Below are 15,425 nucleotides of genomic sequence, written 5' to 3'. Positions count from 1 at the left end.
ATACAGACTTAAGAATGCATTTGTTTTGGGAGGCTGTCAAAACACACTTTCATTTCTGTTAAGCTTTTGGTTCCTGATAACTCCCTAGTCTTTTTCAGATCTGTCTTATGCTCTATCTTGTGGTTGTAATGCTGATTATTTTAAAACCAATTGTAAGACTATGCCTTTCTCAAACAATCTGATCGATCTCAAACAATCTGATCGATCTAATCCTATGTAGTTCAACCAAATTTTCTAGTCTGTCAAGACCTTCTTTGAATTTTGACTCTGCCATGCAACATAATACCTATTCTTCCCATCAATGTTCTCTGCTAATTTGATAAGTTGACCTGTTATAACTTTATCCAAGCCATTAGTAAAAATATCAGCACAGAGAACAAACATAGATCCTTGGACATTCCATTGGCAACCTCTTCTCAGTGAATATCAAACTATGAATACAAATAATCAATACATTTCTAGCTATTCAACAAGGTCTAAAGCTACCTAGTTATCCTGTAATTTAGCCCACATCTTTTCATCTTTTCCATGGAGAAGGCATTAGAAACTTTATCAAATACCGAGAAATCGGTAAATTATATTCTATAGCATTCCCTTGCTGTCCTATCTTAATAAGTATGCAAAGAGGAAAAACAGTTGATGTGACAGGGCCAATTATTGATGAATTCATGCTGACTCTGTGATCTCTCTTTTTCTTTTTTAAATATTTAATAATAGTTCTAGAATTTTGTCAGGAATTGAAGTCAAGCTTTCTGATCTAAGATCAGAGAGGGAAGAGGACACAGGAAGACAATTAGGAGACTACTACAAAGGCCAACGAAGAGATGAAGGCATATGGAGGTAGAATCAACAGGACTTGACAGTTGTGCAAATGAGTGAAAGGGAAGACTCAGACATGACTCCATGATTACAACATGACTGGGAAGAAATTGCCATCAACAAAAATTAAGACATAGTAGACAAGATGATGAGTTCAGTTTGGGAATATGTTGAGTTTGACATGCCATCAGACCATTAAGTGTATTTCATCAAGCAGTTGAAAGCATAGGGCAGTTCTTCAAAGTGCTTAGGAGTGGAGAAATAACTTTTAGAAACATCAGCATGGAGATGATAAATGAAATTACAAGACCATTACTGAATCTGGAGAAGGTGCTAGTATTTTGAATAATGTTGCCTGCTTTGGAAGATTAGTCATGATATTATAAAATCAAATGAACCAGACAAACACATTAGACAGCAAACTTTTAGAGCTCAGATGACCTCTGTATTTTATGTATCTATGCCTCCTACAACACAAATAGTACAATACCATGTACTGAAAATGTGCTCAGTTAAGATTTGTTGAGTGAATGAAAACAAAGAAAAACTATTTTCTTTATATTCATAACTTGATTATGGAACCAGTCATAGGACAACTAAGTGGTACAATGGATAGAGCACATGACCTGGAGTCAGGAAGACCTGAGTTCAAATCCAGCCTGGCACAGTTTCTGGCCTATATAATAATAAGCACTAGGAGGGCTGAGAGGAAGTTTTAGGAGGAAATACAGAGAGGTGAAAGATACTGAAATCATTGTACTCAATTTATAAACACCAAAGTGACAGTGATTCCTTAATTAAATTTGTCTCCTCCATGATGGTACTTTTTACAGGTGATTACAGTCTGGTCTAATTCATAGGATTTTATCATTAATAGCAAAAATGTCTTTGCTTCCAAGTCATGGCAAAAATCTGCAATCATCTGATTTTATCATTGCAATTTGTTAAAAATCTGATTAAAGTAGGCTAATGAAAATAGTGTTTTGTCATTCTTTAACTGTAGGGGTTAAGATATAATACACTATATTGAGAAAGGTGGGGATTTTTTTTCTAAGAGCATAACATAAACTGATCTTAAATTTCAGGTGTTTGGGATGATAAAATTCTGATGCTAGAATTCCAGCTGAATTCTTGAAAATATAACTTTTAAAAAATCAACATGAGAGAACGTTTATTCACCAGTAGTTTAAAAAATCTTATTTGGAACAACTTTTAAAAGTAAACAAGCTTATGAGTATAAGAGGCAGTATAGAGGGAGCACTGGATCCTAGAAGTCAGATGACCCAAGTTTTAGTCATTACTTTGCAACTTGAACTTGAGCAAGTTACTATATTTAACCTCTCTGGGCCTTCATTTCCTGATCTATAAAATGAGTTCATTAAGTTAGATTAAAAATTCCATCCATTTCTGAAATACAATTATTGTGAATATATTTTTCTGTGCTCTCAATCAGGCAGTTGTATCTACTGTTTGCCAAATATTGTGCTAGGCAATTTGGAGAATACAAAGCAAGTGGAAGACACTGGAATTGAAGTCAGAGGATCAGGGTTCAAGTTTGTGGGACACTTAGATGTCACAGCTGATAGATTGGTGGGTCTGAAGTCAGGAAGTCTCATCTTCCTGAGTTCAAATCTGATCTCAGACACTTAGCAAGTCATTTAACCTTGTTTGCCTCAGTTTCCTCATTTGTAAAATGAGCTGGAAGAATAAATGGCAAACCATTCAAGAATTTTTGCCAGGAAAATCCCAAATAAGATCACAAAGAGTTGGACACAAATACATGAAACAATTGAACAACCAGTGTGACCTTGGAGAAATTATTTAATAACTCTAGACCTGTTATATAATCTGCAAAATGAGGCTGAACTAGATAACCTCCAGCTATAAATATTACCTAGAATATAATACAAAATGCAAGAAATGAATCCTATTGGTAAGGAATTCACAACCTGAATGGGAAGGAAATGAAATTATTTGAGAGCAATTAAGTCTCAAATTCTATAGACTGTTTACAATAGAAATTCACAAAAGGAAATGATCCGTATGGACCAGAAAAGTCAAAGGAGTCTCCATTGAGAGAGGTGAAACTCTAGCTGAACCTTGAAGAATGAATAGAGTGCAGGGAGGCCAAACAAACAGGAAAAGGGAGGGCCTCTTAAGAGGAACAAAGATGCAAAGGTAGAAATTAGTATCATCTACATGTAGAACAAAGAGGAAATCTTCCTGACGGGTCTGGAGAGTGTATGTTAGTGTTAAGTATTCTTCTGGACTTCCTGAAAGAGATGGGATACAAGTCTTGGCTTTGGCCTGATTTCATCCTGGGCTATTTCCTGTTCAGTGCCTCTGTGTTGTCCTTCTGAAAAGAGGATACTACTGCTTCCACTTATGCCTGTCAGAAAGCAACAAAGGAGACAATATGTTTATGTATTTGGAGTGCTCAGGAAATAGAAATTATCAGAAAAGCCTCTTTAAATTGTACTGGAACAAGATACCTTTAGATTTAGAGGATTTCAACTTCCTTTCCTTCCAGAAAAAGTTCTCAAACTGTCCTATACTAATAATTTTTTATCCGTTAAGATAACTCACCATTTCCTTCTCTCTTCTTGCTCAATAAAAGTCTTATTTACTCATTAACACAGTCTTGGAATATTTATATTTACATTTTCCAGGAAAATATAATTCTCTCCTACTTTTTGGCTCTGTCCCCATGCCTTTCTAGTTCTACTAACTTTTTTCCATGATGGACCTTTACAATACTGACAATTATAATTCTACTAATGCTTGCTCAGAGAGATCTTCTCTCATCCTTTTTTGGTTTAGATTCAAGCACTCAATTTCCTCAATCCAAGAAGCAATAATATTTCTTGGGTCCTTTATTTGTGTATATGATATTATATCACTTATCCAAACCAACTCTTCTAGGATCCTAAGCAAATTTTTCTTCAGCATTTTTTTCTTTTTCTAAGTTCTCAGTAAAAATTGTGCAAGCATATCATATCATATCATACACCTTTTCAAATATGAATGCATTCAGTTTCTAAGAATTCACTAAAGAGTCATCTCAAAACAATTCTAGTTTGCCTCTGACTTATGCCTTAGTTAAAGCATCACAGCTATGCAATAGATTTGTTTGTGAAATTTCAAAATTGCTCCTAAAGAATGAAGTAACTACATATTCTTATAGACTTTTAGCTCAGATTATCAAACTTTATTGCCTCTCAAATCCAGGAATCTTGGGAGAGATGCACAAAAATGACCTCAAATTTTAAAGAAATAATGATTTCAATAAATCTATATTGTACAATATACCCTCCATCATCAAAACAAAATATCCTAGGCCAATTAGCAAAGTAACTCAAAAGAAATAAAATTACTTATGTAGACATTTTTATTACATGGAATTGGTAAAAAATAAATTATTTAAATTTTAAATTTTAAAAATCAGATCATAGATGTGAAAGAAAAAGCAATAATTAAAAACAAAATGCATGTGTACCAGTATTGGATTTCCTTCTATCAAAGCACCACAGATTAATGATAATATGAAAATATGGTAGACAGGGTAAGTGCCATTAAAAATGTCTGGAATCTTTTGGTAAGGCTGATTTGACCAACTTGAAAACACAAATAGATGCTGAGTATAAGAAATGTTCAATGCAACACTCATTCAAACTTGGAGGAAACACCAAAGGAACTGTGCCACTTAAAGTGTGAATTATAGGTGGTTCTTTATGTCAGTGAAACTAACTCACCTGAGCTCCTGTTAAGTGAATACTATATCCTACTGTGTGAAAATTTAATTTTGATGGTTTGTGGGGACAGTTGTGTAACACAAGACTTATTCAGTAAGCCTTTTGGACATTTTTTTAATGGGAGATGTTTTATTGGGAGGGAAATAGTTTAATTATTGAAAAGATTTTGCACTTATCAGCAGCACAGGCACAGATTTTATCAAGGAAGAAGAGGCCAAACCTGGGGAGATTGACAGTAAGCCCAGAAATGCAGAGTAGAAGACCATCTGGAGATAGAAACAGACAGATCTCATCGCTGCAGGGAAAAGAGCAAACTCCCAGAGGACCAGGTAACCACGCTACTCTGTTAACACAATCACATGATCAGAAACCTTAGGGATCATCCATCCCAACTTTCTCTCATCTTGCAGAGAGTAACAGATGCTCAGCCTAAGCACCTTGCTCCAGGTCTCCCCCTTGGTTGGTAGCAGTTTAGCTGTGGTGAGGCTGTGCTGAAAAATATTTTTATTTTTAGATCCCTGAGTGTTGAGTGAGAGATAGCACACCTTTAGAACCTTTTATGTGTTTCATGCTAGTCACTGCAACTCCAAGATATGACCTTCCTCTCTGCATGGGGTCAAAGGGAAAGGAGGAGGTAAAAGTAATATGCTTCTGTGAAGTGAATGAATGAAGTTCAAATCTAACCCCTCCCATCTCTGCTTGTGGTTCCCAATGTGGGTACCTTATTTCCCACGTACTTTTTAGCTCCCTTTTGTGAATATATTCTCCCATTAGAATATAAGCTTCTTGAGGGCAGGGGTTGTCTTGCTTTTTTGCTTATATTTATATTCCCAAAGCTTAATTTAGTGCTTGACCCACAGTATGTACTTAATAAATACCACACAAGGCAAGGTCCAGCACAGCTTTGGGTATATAGGGACTACAGTACAACCTTTTAACAAGAGCAGTATAAGGTTAGTTACCCTTTGGGGGTAATATTGGGAACCTGGTGATAATGCTTTCTCATTTATCTGAAACTACTGGTATGTCTCCCAAAAGGATGTATACAACCGATGTATTAAATTACTCTGTGAATAAGAATATTCTTGTCTCCTTGAAATTATTCTCAAACTATCCAAATAATAAGACCATTACTATCATGATTTTAATTCATGAGGCTAGACACCAAAATAAACAAATTCTATCACTAGCAATATTTTAAAATAAAATTTTAAAATACTGCTTACTTAGTTTTGGTCCTAAGAATCACAGAACTTGAGAGTTGAAAGAAAACTCAGCAGCCCTTTAGTCCAACCTATATCCAAAAGAATCCCCACTATAGCATACAAGAGAATTGGCCATTCAGCTTCTGCTTAGATACTTCCAATGAGAAGAAGCCTCCCAAGGAGTTCATTCCATTTTGTGACAACTCAAATTATTGAGAATTTTTTTCTTGATAACAAGACTAAATTTTCTTCTCTGTGATTTTTACTCTCATAGCCAAGAAGAACAAATCTAAACTCTCCTCTACATGATAGCACATCAAATGCTTTATTACATATCTCCCCTGCATGTTTTCTTCTCCAAGCTAAACATCCCTTGTTCCTTCCATTGATCCTCATATGACATGGACTCAAGGCCCCTCACCATTCTGGCTATACATTTCTCTGGATACTCTCCATCCTGCCAAAACCTTTTTAAAACTCTGGCACCTAGAACTGAACATGATTCCCCAGATATAGTCTGACATGGGCAGAGTGTTATGGCCTATCCCAGTGATGGTGAACCTTTTAGGGACCTTAGAGACTGAATGCCCAAACTGCAACCCTCATACAGCATGTGAGCCTCCTGCCTTACACAAGGAGGAAGGAAAGCTTCCATTGGGCTGCTGGGCAGAGGGGAGGGTCATGTGAGAAATGTCCTCCCACACATGTGGAAAGGGGGAAGGAAGCATTCCCTCCAGCATGCTCCAGAATGCATGCTATAGCTTTGCCAACATAGGACTATCCCCTCCTGATTCTTGGAAATTATGCCTCTCAATAAAGCCCAAGATTCCATTCTTTGAGGGGGGGGTGATTGTTATTTTTATTCAGGCATTTTCCAGTCATGTTTGACTCTTTCTGACCCCATTTGGAATTTTCCTGGCAGAGATACTGGAGTAGTTTGCCATTATCTTCTCTAGCTCATTTGACATATGAGGAAACTGGAGCAAACGGAGTAAAGTGACTTGCCCAGGGTAACACAACTATTAAGTGTCTGAGGCTAGATTTGAACTCAGAAAGATGAGTCTTCTTGATTCCAGACCTGACACTCTATTCACTGGACCTCTTAGCTGCCCATTTTGGAGTGATACATCATGCCAATGATTCATTTTGTGTTTGTAGTCCATTAAAATTTCCAAACAAGCTGCTAACTGCTCCTTCCTTATACAAGTAAAGCTGATTTTTCTTTCTATCCAAGCATAAGAATTTCCATTCATCCAAATGTCCTAGGCCATTCAGATCTTCTAGAATCCTTGCCCTATCATCCAGAATATTTCCCCTTAGTATCATCTACAGATTTGATGAGCATTCTAGCTGTGTCTTTATCAAGTCATTGTTTAAAATGTTAAATAGCACAGGGCCAAGGACAAAGCCCTGAGACATTCTACCAGAAGCCTGCCATTTTAATGTTAAACCAAAATAATCTTTGAGTACAATCATTCAGTCTGTTTTGAATCTATTATTGTGTCCTCATTTCTCCAACTTCTCCATTAAGTATAGTAAGAGATTTTATAATAAATATTCAACAAAAATCTAAGTAAATTATATACATATATATATATAGCTTACTTTGTATGTATATATACGTACAGAATTCTCCTGATGTACCAATTTCATGACCCTTTCAAAAAACAGAAATGAAGTTAGTCTTGAATGACCTATTCTTTTTTCTCTTCGCTAACCATCCTTTCCCAAGAATAAAAGTCAGGTCACTGGCCTATAGTTTACAGAATTTCCTCTTCCATTTTTTGAAAATTAGTATATTTTACCTTCTCATATTGTGGTATATCTCCTATTTTTTATAATATTTTAAATATTACTGTCAGTGGCACAGTAGTCACACCTGCTACCTGAGAATGTAGTTCAAAGGTGTCAAAACACACAACAGATTAAAATGTTATTGGGAAATATTCAACAAAATAAATGAAAACACAATAAAATGTAGATAATGTTACATTTTAAAAACAACTTCCATGTCTGGTTTATAATATAGTATAATCCTTACATATGGATTCATGGACCCCATTTCTATTTGAGTTTGTGTCTGGTTCAGGTGACCTGAATTCATCAAGGGCAATTAGACGTTTTCTCTTACTAATTCTTTACTGGTTTGGTTACTAACTCTCTTTTAGACATTTTTCTTCTGTAATTTCCAGTACATAGGTCATTCTGTTTGGCAGAGAAAACAAAAACAAAGTAAGAATTAAGCAGCTCTGTGTTCTCCCCACTGTTAGTTATCATTATCCAATCCTCCTGGAATAATGTTTCCAGCCTTTATTTGGTACCCCTTTTTTCATATGCTTTCCTTTTTAATTCTTTTATTTTCTCATTCTTTGCTTCCCTATCTAAACTCAGATCTCATTCTGAGATGAGGCATTTTTATGAGATTGTGGAATAACCATTTTACATATATACATCCTCTATTTACTGTCCACACTTACATCTTCCATCTTTCTTTTTAAAGTCCACATTTATTGGTAAGTTCCCTGTGCATCTAGCATGATCTCTTTGGGTAAATCCCATTTTTTTCTCTTCTTTGGAATTCTAAGACCCCAATCAAAGACCCAAATATATACCACTCTACTGTCTTTGCTTAGCAGCATCAAGTTACCATTAGTAGCAGTAAAGCAGAAGATCAAGCATTTTTAAGTGTTTTAAATACTCACAAAATGTGAGTCAATGCAGTCTTAGCTACTAACCTGTTTTGGGACTTTAGGCCTAAGGCTTAAATTTAGAAGTAACTGTATTTTGGCAATCATCTAATCCAATGCCTTAATTTTGCTCATGAGGCCAATATGGCTAAGAGTTATAAACATACCACATAACTTTGGTTTTAATACACATGTACCACATGTTAAATTTCAAGGGTTAAAATGTAATAGACCACTTGATTATTTAGAATTTTGATAGATATTAAAAAATCAGTAAGGTCTAGGATTCCCACTATGAATCTTCATTAAACATTTATTTCAGATAGCATAGCTCCTTTCCAATACCCCCAAAGGACTCATTTATTCTTCTCATTTGTCCTCTAAAATCCCTTGAGATTTCTTTTTGCACTCTCTGATGTCCTCTAGGGTTCCTTCCTTGTCTACACTACTAAGATCCCCACTGGTTCCACCTTGATTTCTCTTTTTAGACCTTTATATGACCCAGTGAAATTGGGACCTTGTTTCACTGATGTGTGAGGGATAGATGTGTGAAATTAACTATTAAAAATGCATTAATGCAAGAGACAATTGGTAAAACAAATAAAGGACCCCATGAAAGGAGTATTCAACAAATATATTCATTTTTGGTACATGAAGCTCCTTTTGCATATGATAGAAACTTTAATCAGTCAATCTACACATTTATCAAATAACTTAAACTATGTGCCTGGAACTGTGTGAGGCACTGAGGATATAAATACTTAAAAATCAGGCAGTCTCCAAGTACATTACGTTCTAATACAACAAGGATCTTTATAGAGTTATAGCAAATCACCCTGTAAGTATATTCTGAATATTTCCACTGTATACATAGCACATAGCATGATTTAGAGCAAGGTAGATATGACAAATTCCTCATTCAATAATATACTGAACTTTGGTCTCCATTGTTTTTGATCCTAAGATCGAAGTATTGGAATTGTGCCTTTGAATTGTTCAAGTATAGTGGGGAGGATAATTCTGCTACTCTTTAAACCATTAAAGTATTAAATAAAAGTTTCTGAGAGAGTGACAAAGTAGGGAGTTTAGGAACAGCTATGTGGTGGGAAAGGTGAGCAGTTTAGAGGATCAGCAGGGAGAAAAAGATCATCTCATCTCAGCTATAGTTTAGACTGAGGTTTCCCCTATGTCAGAGTCATTTTCATGTGGTGACAATTCAGTGGCCAGTGTAAAGTGACCATATATCCACTTGGGTACCTAGCTACTCTATTTCAGAAGTTGCCATAACTGATATTCTTGATAGTCAGTGGGCTTCCATTTAGTTAGTCACAGAGACTAAACTCTAGAGACCAGGCAGTGGGAGAAAGCTTTTACTGATATCACCCTCACTTTGTTTTCAGGGGATAGGCAGAAAATCAGAATTCCAGTACTTTCGCTTATCTCTCTCCCAAGACTCTTGATGCCATTTTAAAATGAAAATAAGTATAATTTGTTTCCTCAATTCCCTCATCAGCTTCTTATAAGAATCATTGAGAGCTGCATGTTGTTCAAGTAGGAGCATTTGTTTCTAGAAGTATAGATCAGCTTGGCCTCAAGTTCATAGATCATCAAATGCTAATTGCACACCTGAAATTATTAATTTTGTACCCCTTAATGTAATTTGTGAATTTAATTCTTAAGTCCCTGTAAGTAACCAGATAAAAAATTCAATTCCTAGAAGAGAGATTTTTATGCCATGTTGCTGAGTATCCAGTACATTTAACAACCAAAGAAATATGGCAAATTTGAGGATATTAGATATTCATCACAGTGTTCTCTGGGCCTCTTTTGAACTTTAAGCATATAGGATGCTCTGACTGTTTGGGTTTTATCATATCAGAATGCTTTTCCATTCAAGACAGTCTTGTTCACTTGTTGCAGGCTAAGCCACATTAGAAAATGTACAGTGGTAAGAGGAAGTAATTGAAGGTGATAAAAAGCAAGAACATAATTGAGTCTTACACTGTACAAGTGGAGAAGGAAAAAAGGGGAGAGATCAAAGATTTTAGAAGAACAGATCGGTAAGAAGTAATAGAGGACAAAAATGCTTCCAATTTTTCCTCCACACTGAGAGGATTTAAATCATAATAATACTGATTTAAAAGTATTCTCTTTTCATGAGGAAGCCGAAGTACTAGCCAGGGGCTTTGAGAACGAGGGTAGATTTTGGTCAGTTGAGATCCTGATCCTCAAAACTCTGCTAGTCTTTGTTAAGTGGTCCACTTTACTCATACCCCACTCTGTCTTGTCCTTCTCTTTCCATATTACAAAATAAGGTTGAGTATCATTTCCTTGTCAGTCAGAATTGCTGATTACATGTTGAATAAGCTATATTTTAATTTTTTATTTAATTATTTGTATGTATTTTATTGTTTATAGAGGCAGCATGGTATGGTAGTGAACCTATAGTGTTTGTAATCCTTGTATTTCAGAAATTACAAATTCAGGAACATCAAGTTTAAATATTATTTCTAACACAGGACAGAACTCTCAGAGCCATAATTGTCTCATTTTTTGTAATTGGGGCAAGTGTTGTGTTTATCATGGAGATATTTAGCACAGTTTCAAGCATATTGGGGTTGGAGTCCAAAAGACTTGAGTTTACATCTTGCCTTAAACACTTACTAGCTATGTGAACCCGTGCAAGTCACTCAGTCTCTCTCAGCCTTGATTTCCTTATCTGTAAAATGAGAATAATAGCAGCACCTACCTAATAAGGTTATTTTAGAGATCAAGTGAAATAGCATATGTAAATTATATTATAAACCTTTAAATGTTATATAAATTATATTATCTGTTATTCTTGCTCCACTGCTACTATTCTTTCCATACCACTAACATCACAACCCCTAATAACTGTGGCAAAGGAACAAGTAATTTATTGAGGGAAGCTTCAGGATATCAGAATCCTGGGAGACTTTGTCAAAATGAAGGATTATATGATGAGTCTGTGAACTTAAAAAAGGAAAGATGAGAGGTGTCCATGTGGAAAGGAAATAGAAACAAAAATACAGGGCTGCTACAGCGAAGGGGATTCAAGAGAGGCAGGCAAGCTGAGGATTATGGTCAGGTTAAAGAAATGGAAGGGGGAGCATGTAGGGTGGAATCCTGACAATGCTGGGACCTATGAGGCTTCAGCAAATTCTAGCCTGCCATCAGTGGTTTCTGCAGACCTGCAGTTTTTGAATCAGATAATATTGAACCCTAAATTTTTACCATCGGGCTAAGGATTCTAAAGTGATTAAACTCTTTTTCTTCTGTGTTGGGAGGCTAGGGAGTTTGGAGGGATTTGAATAGTACCATACTAATGTATAAGAGCAGACAGTGATTTTATATCTTTATTTTTGCCCTGTTTATCTTGCTTTATGTCCTAATTAAATACTTTGACTATTAAATTTGTGCTCTGCATGTACTATAAATAAAAACTATTTCATTACTAAGGATTTGGGCTATGCTTTGTAAAAATGACAACCCAGTCAGAACCTAGAAAAAGCAAGGAGCTCCAGAGTCAGTGTTCTCTGTGTTTCTGGGGACCAGACATTACGTGTAAAATATATATGCTAATACTTGAACTGCTTGCCTCACAGTGTTGCTATGAGAGAACAACTTTGTATTCTATAAATGGCTATATAAATGTGAGTTATCATCATTATTAATAGCATTGTTTACCATTATGGAGCTTTATAATGATTTTTGTTTATATCCAACATACCAGGATTATCAGAACCTTAGATAGAGGCTTCTAGAACTTTTCCCTAACTAACTTATCATATGCAGATTCTGGTCATTCCTTATATTCCATGGCATTTAAATTCAGTTTGTATTTGTTAATCTACAATTAATTTATATTATGTAGTTGTTTCTTATATTTTATATGATATTCTGTCTTGATTAGAAGCTTCTGGAAGAGAGGAACTATGATTGAAAGATCCTGAAGAGGAGCTTTGACAAAATATGATTTGCTCTTTTTTTCCATTACAGATTCAGTAGGACAACAAGAAGTATGGTCAAGTGAAACTAAGATGAAGAGGCAACAAACTCGAGAGAGAAGAAATTTAGTTCCATCTTCACAACTAAATGCAGATCAAAAAACACCTGAAAAAGTCTCCAAAGACTGGACTGCTCTTTCATCAGCTCAGCCATCTTTACCTCTGTCACCATCTTTCCAAGGAGCAAATGGTTCCCAGGCATTGAGTGAAACCAGTGTACCATCTCTTACATCTACTAGCACAGTACAACCAAGAAGGGCATCAGTTAGGTTCAGAGATGAAGACTTTTATTCCTTTTTAGAATTAAACACAATTAATGCTATTGGAGGAAATGAAGACCCTGAGGAGGTTACTCGTTTAGAAGAAGAATTTCTACTTGCTGGCATACAGCCACCATTTTCTCCTTTTAATAACAAGAATATTGGACTGGGCAGACTATCAGGAACTCAGATTGAAATCCAAAACTGTGAAGAAGAACTTGAAAATAGCAGGCCTAGTTCAGTAAAAAGGACTGAATCTGGTCATCGCTCATCAAGAAAAAGTAATTTGATGGACCCAGCTCCTGAACAGTCCTTGTTAGGACAAAGACTTCCTCGAGATCTTAAAATTCCTGATGGTGATTCCACTAAGGAAAATGACTGTGTTGATGATGAAAGTGAGAAAGCTTCATTTAATTCATGGAGTATAAAAGGTGAAAACAGACAAGAAAGTTGTCTTAATGGAGAGACTTTACCCAATGATTGTAGTTTTGTGGAAACTAGGCCTGGGAACCATACTTACAATAGAGACAGGCAATCCTATGGAAACAGCCCTAGGAATTCCTTTGATTGCTTTCCTCCCAATAGGTCAACAGTTCATAGGCCATTACTGAATTCATCTTATAACACCCCAAGATCTTTACTCCATTCTGCACAGCGAGCTGAGGTCCCAGCAAACTTAGCCTTGACCCCTGTTGCCCTTCAGGGCTCAGATTCAGAGGGAAACTCAAGATTCAATGGTCGCCGACCTTTATCACCTATTAGAAGTAGAAATCCATCTGCTACTTCTGAAAAACAAGATACTTCATCACCAATACCCAGTGCATCTGAATTTGATGTCAAGGAAATAGAAGAGAAGGATTTAACAAGTCAACCACCTGAGACTTCACTAGATATTGAATATGTCTTACAAAATTCACAAGATGGCTCATCCTCAATGGATCCTCCTGGTTCTCCTCCATTAAGAATGAACTTCCGAGGCCATCTACATATGTCTGAGCCAATGCAAGAGGAAATACCTTTTACTTTCTTTGCAGTGTCTGATTTACCAAACCAGATCGAAGCTGGAAATATAATGGTAGCCTCTGACTCCATAAATGCAAAAGAGAATCATCAGACAAAGGCAGATCCTGACAAACTGAAGAAACTGCAAGAGAGGTGAGGAGTTTTTATAATTTTGTTCATGTAAATTTTGTCCTAACTTTACCAGGGCTGAGAAATATTTCTTTAACTAGGAAATTGTGTGGAAATTATAATAATATATAGAGTTTCCTTGTTACTTAAATGATTCTTTGTTATATGAGTATTGATTTCATTTTGTTGATCTTGGGATTTGTGGAAGGAAATTATTTTAAATCAGCACTTTAGTGGTCCAGCCTGCTTAATTCTTGAGTATTCTTAAAATGACTATTTTTAAATGTTCTGACACCTTCTGAAAAAGACAAAATATCCAAATGAAGGGGTTCCAGACTATTGACTCTACTTAATAAACTGCTCCTCTTTCAAGCAGTTTAAACAATTAGGAATTAAGAATTTTAAAATTAAAAGTTGCCTTCCCTTAAGACTGGGAGCCATTCAGCTCATGAATCCTAAAGATTTTCCCATAAGATTGAGCTCATATCCAGCCATTCAGTTGCTCTAGAATTTGAACCTTCCAAACAAGTAGACATTTCCCAAGATGTTACCATAGTTACTTCAATATTTTACAGTGCCCCATGCTATATTAACCAATTCTTCAATTTTTATGTTCCTTTTTTCTTAAGTATAGGGAAAAGAGGGTAAGATCATTATAAGAAAAGCCCTTTTTGTTGGTCGATGGACATTTTATGGTATTTTAATGTTTAAAATTACTATTAGCATGTTTAAATGTTCTCAGTTTAAAATTTGTGATTCCTGTTTTTTCTGTTTAAAAAAAGTTTTGATAAATTTTGTTTTGAATAGATATTTCCATTCAAAGTATATTAGCCAAGAGTTTGTTTATTAACCTAAAAAGGGGTCCATTTAACCTTATATCAGTCTTGTTTTTGTTCAGTTTTGTTGTCTTGTAACATTATTTACTTTATTAAAGTCATTATGTATATAGTTCTCTTGGATCTACTTCCTTCACTCTATATCACATCATATAAGCCTTGGCATGTTTGGGCAAATTCTTGAAATGTCATTCCATATGAAAGTAAAATCCATTACTTTCAAATGAGTTAGCATATGTGAGGCTCTTTGCAAACCCTAAAATACCATATAAATTTTTGCTATTATTATTAACTATCAGCCATTCATATGTCATAATTTGTTATAGCATTCCTCAATTGCTGACCATGTATTTTTATTGCTTTCTATTAATTATCACAAATAATGGTGCATTTGGACTCCTTTGTACTTATGGATCTCATTGTTGATAATCTTGGGTTTCTTGCATTCCTAGCAGTGAGATTAATGGATTACGGGTATAAACAATTTGTTGTTTATTCCCACATGTGTCCAAATTGTTTTCCAAAATGAATGAACCAAATCACTATTGCCACATCAGTGAATTTGAGTCCCAGTCTTCACATTGACTTATATGGTGAAAGGTGGAGAATAAAGAGCTGGTCTTAGAGTCAGGAACACCTGGTGTCAAGGCCCACCCCCAGTACATCCTGTCTGTCTGTCCCTGGGCAAGTCATTTAACAGTAATTTT

General features: G+C 35.6%; 1 protein-coding gene across 9 annotated transcripts in view; it reads left to right on the top strand.

Annotated features, from left to right (window-relative positions):
* Positions 1-15,425, top strand: part of MARCHF10 (membrane associated ring-CH-type finger 10) — a 259,755-nt gene that overhangs the window by 156,439 nt on the left and 87,891 nt on the right. For 7 of the 9 annotated variants that reach the window (XM_007482534.3, XM_007482531.3, XM_007482533.2 and 4 more), the window contains 2 exons: positions 4,751-4,900; positions 12,484-13,906. In XM_007482534.3, coding sequence (XP_007482596.1) covers positions 4,751-4,900; positions 12,484-13,906 — 1,573 coding nt within the window. The remainder of the gene's footprint in view (positions 1-4,750; positions 4,901-12,483; positions 13,907-15,425) is intronic. The other 2 variants (XM_056817044.1, XM_056817045.1) reach the window with 2 other exon arrangements.

Source organism: Monodelphis domestica, chromosome 2, assembly GCF_027887165.1.
Source record: "Monodelphis domestica isolate mMonDom1 chromosome 2, mMonDom1.pri, whole genome shotgun sequence".
Taxonomy (NCBI): domain Eukaryota; kingdom Metazoa; phylum Chordata; class Mammalia; order Didelphimorphia; family Didelphidae; genus Monodelphis; species Monodelphis domestica.
This window is presented reverse-complemented; position numbering and strand designations above follow the sequence as displayed.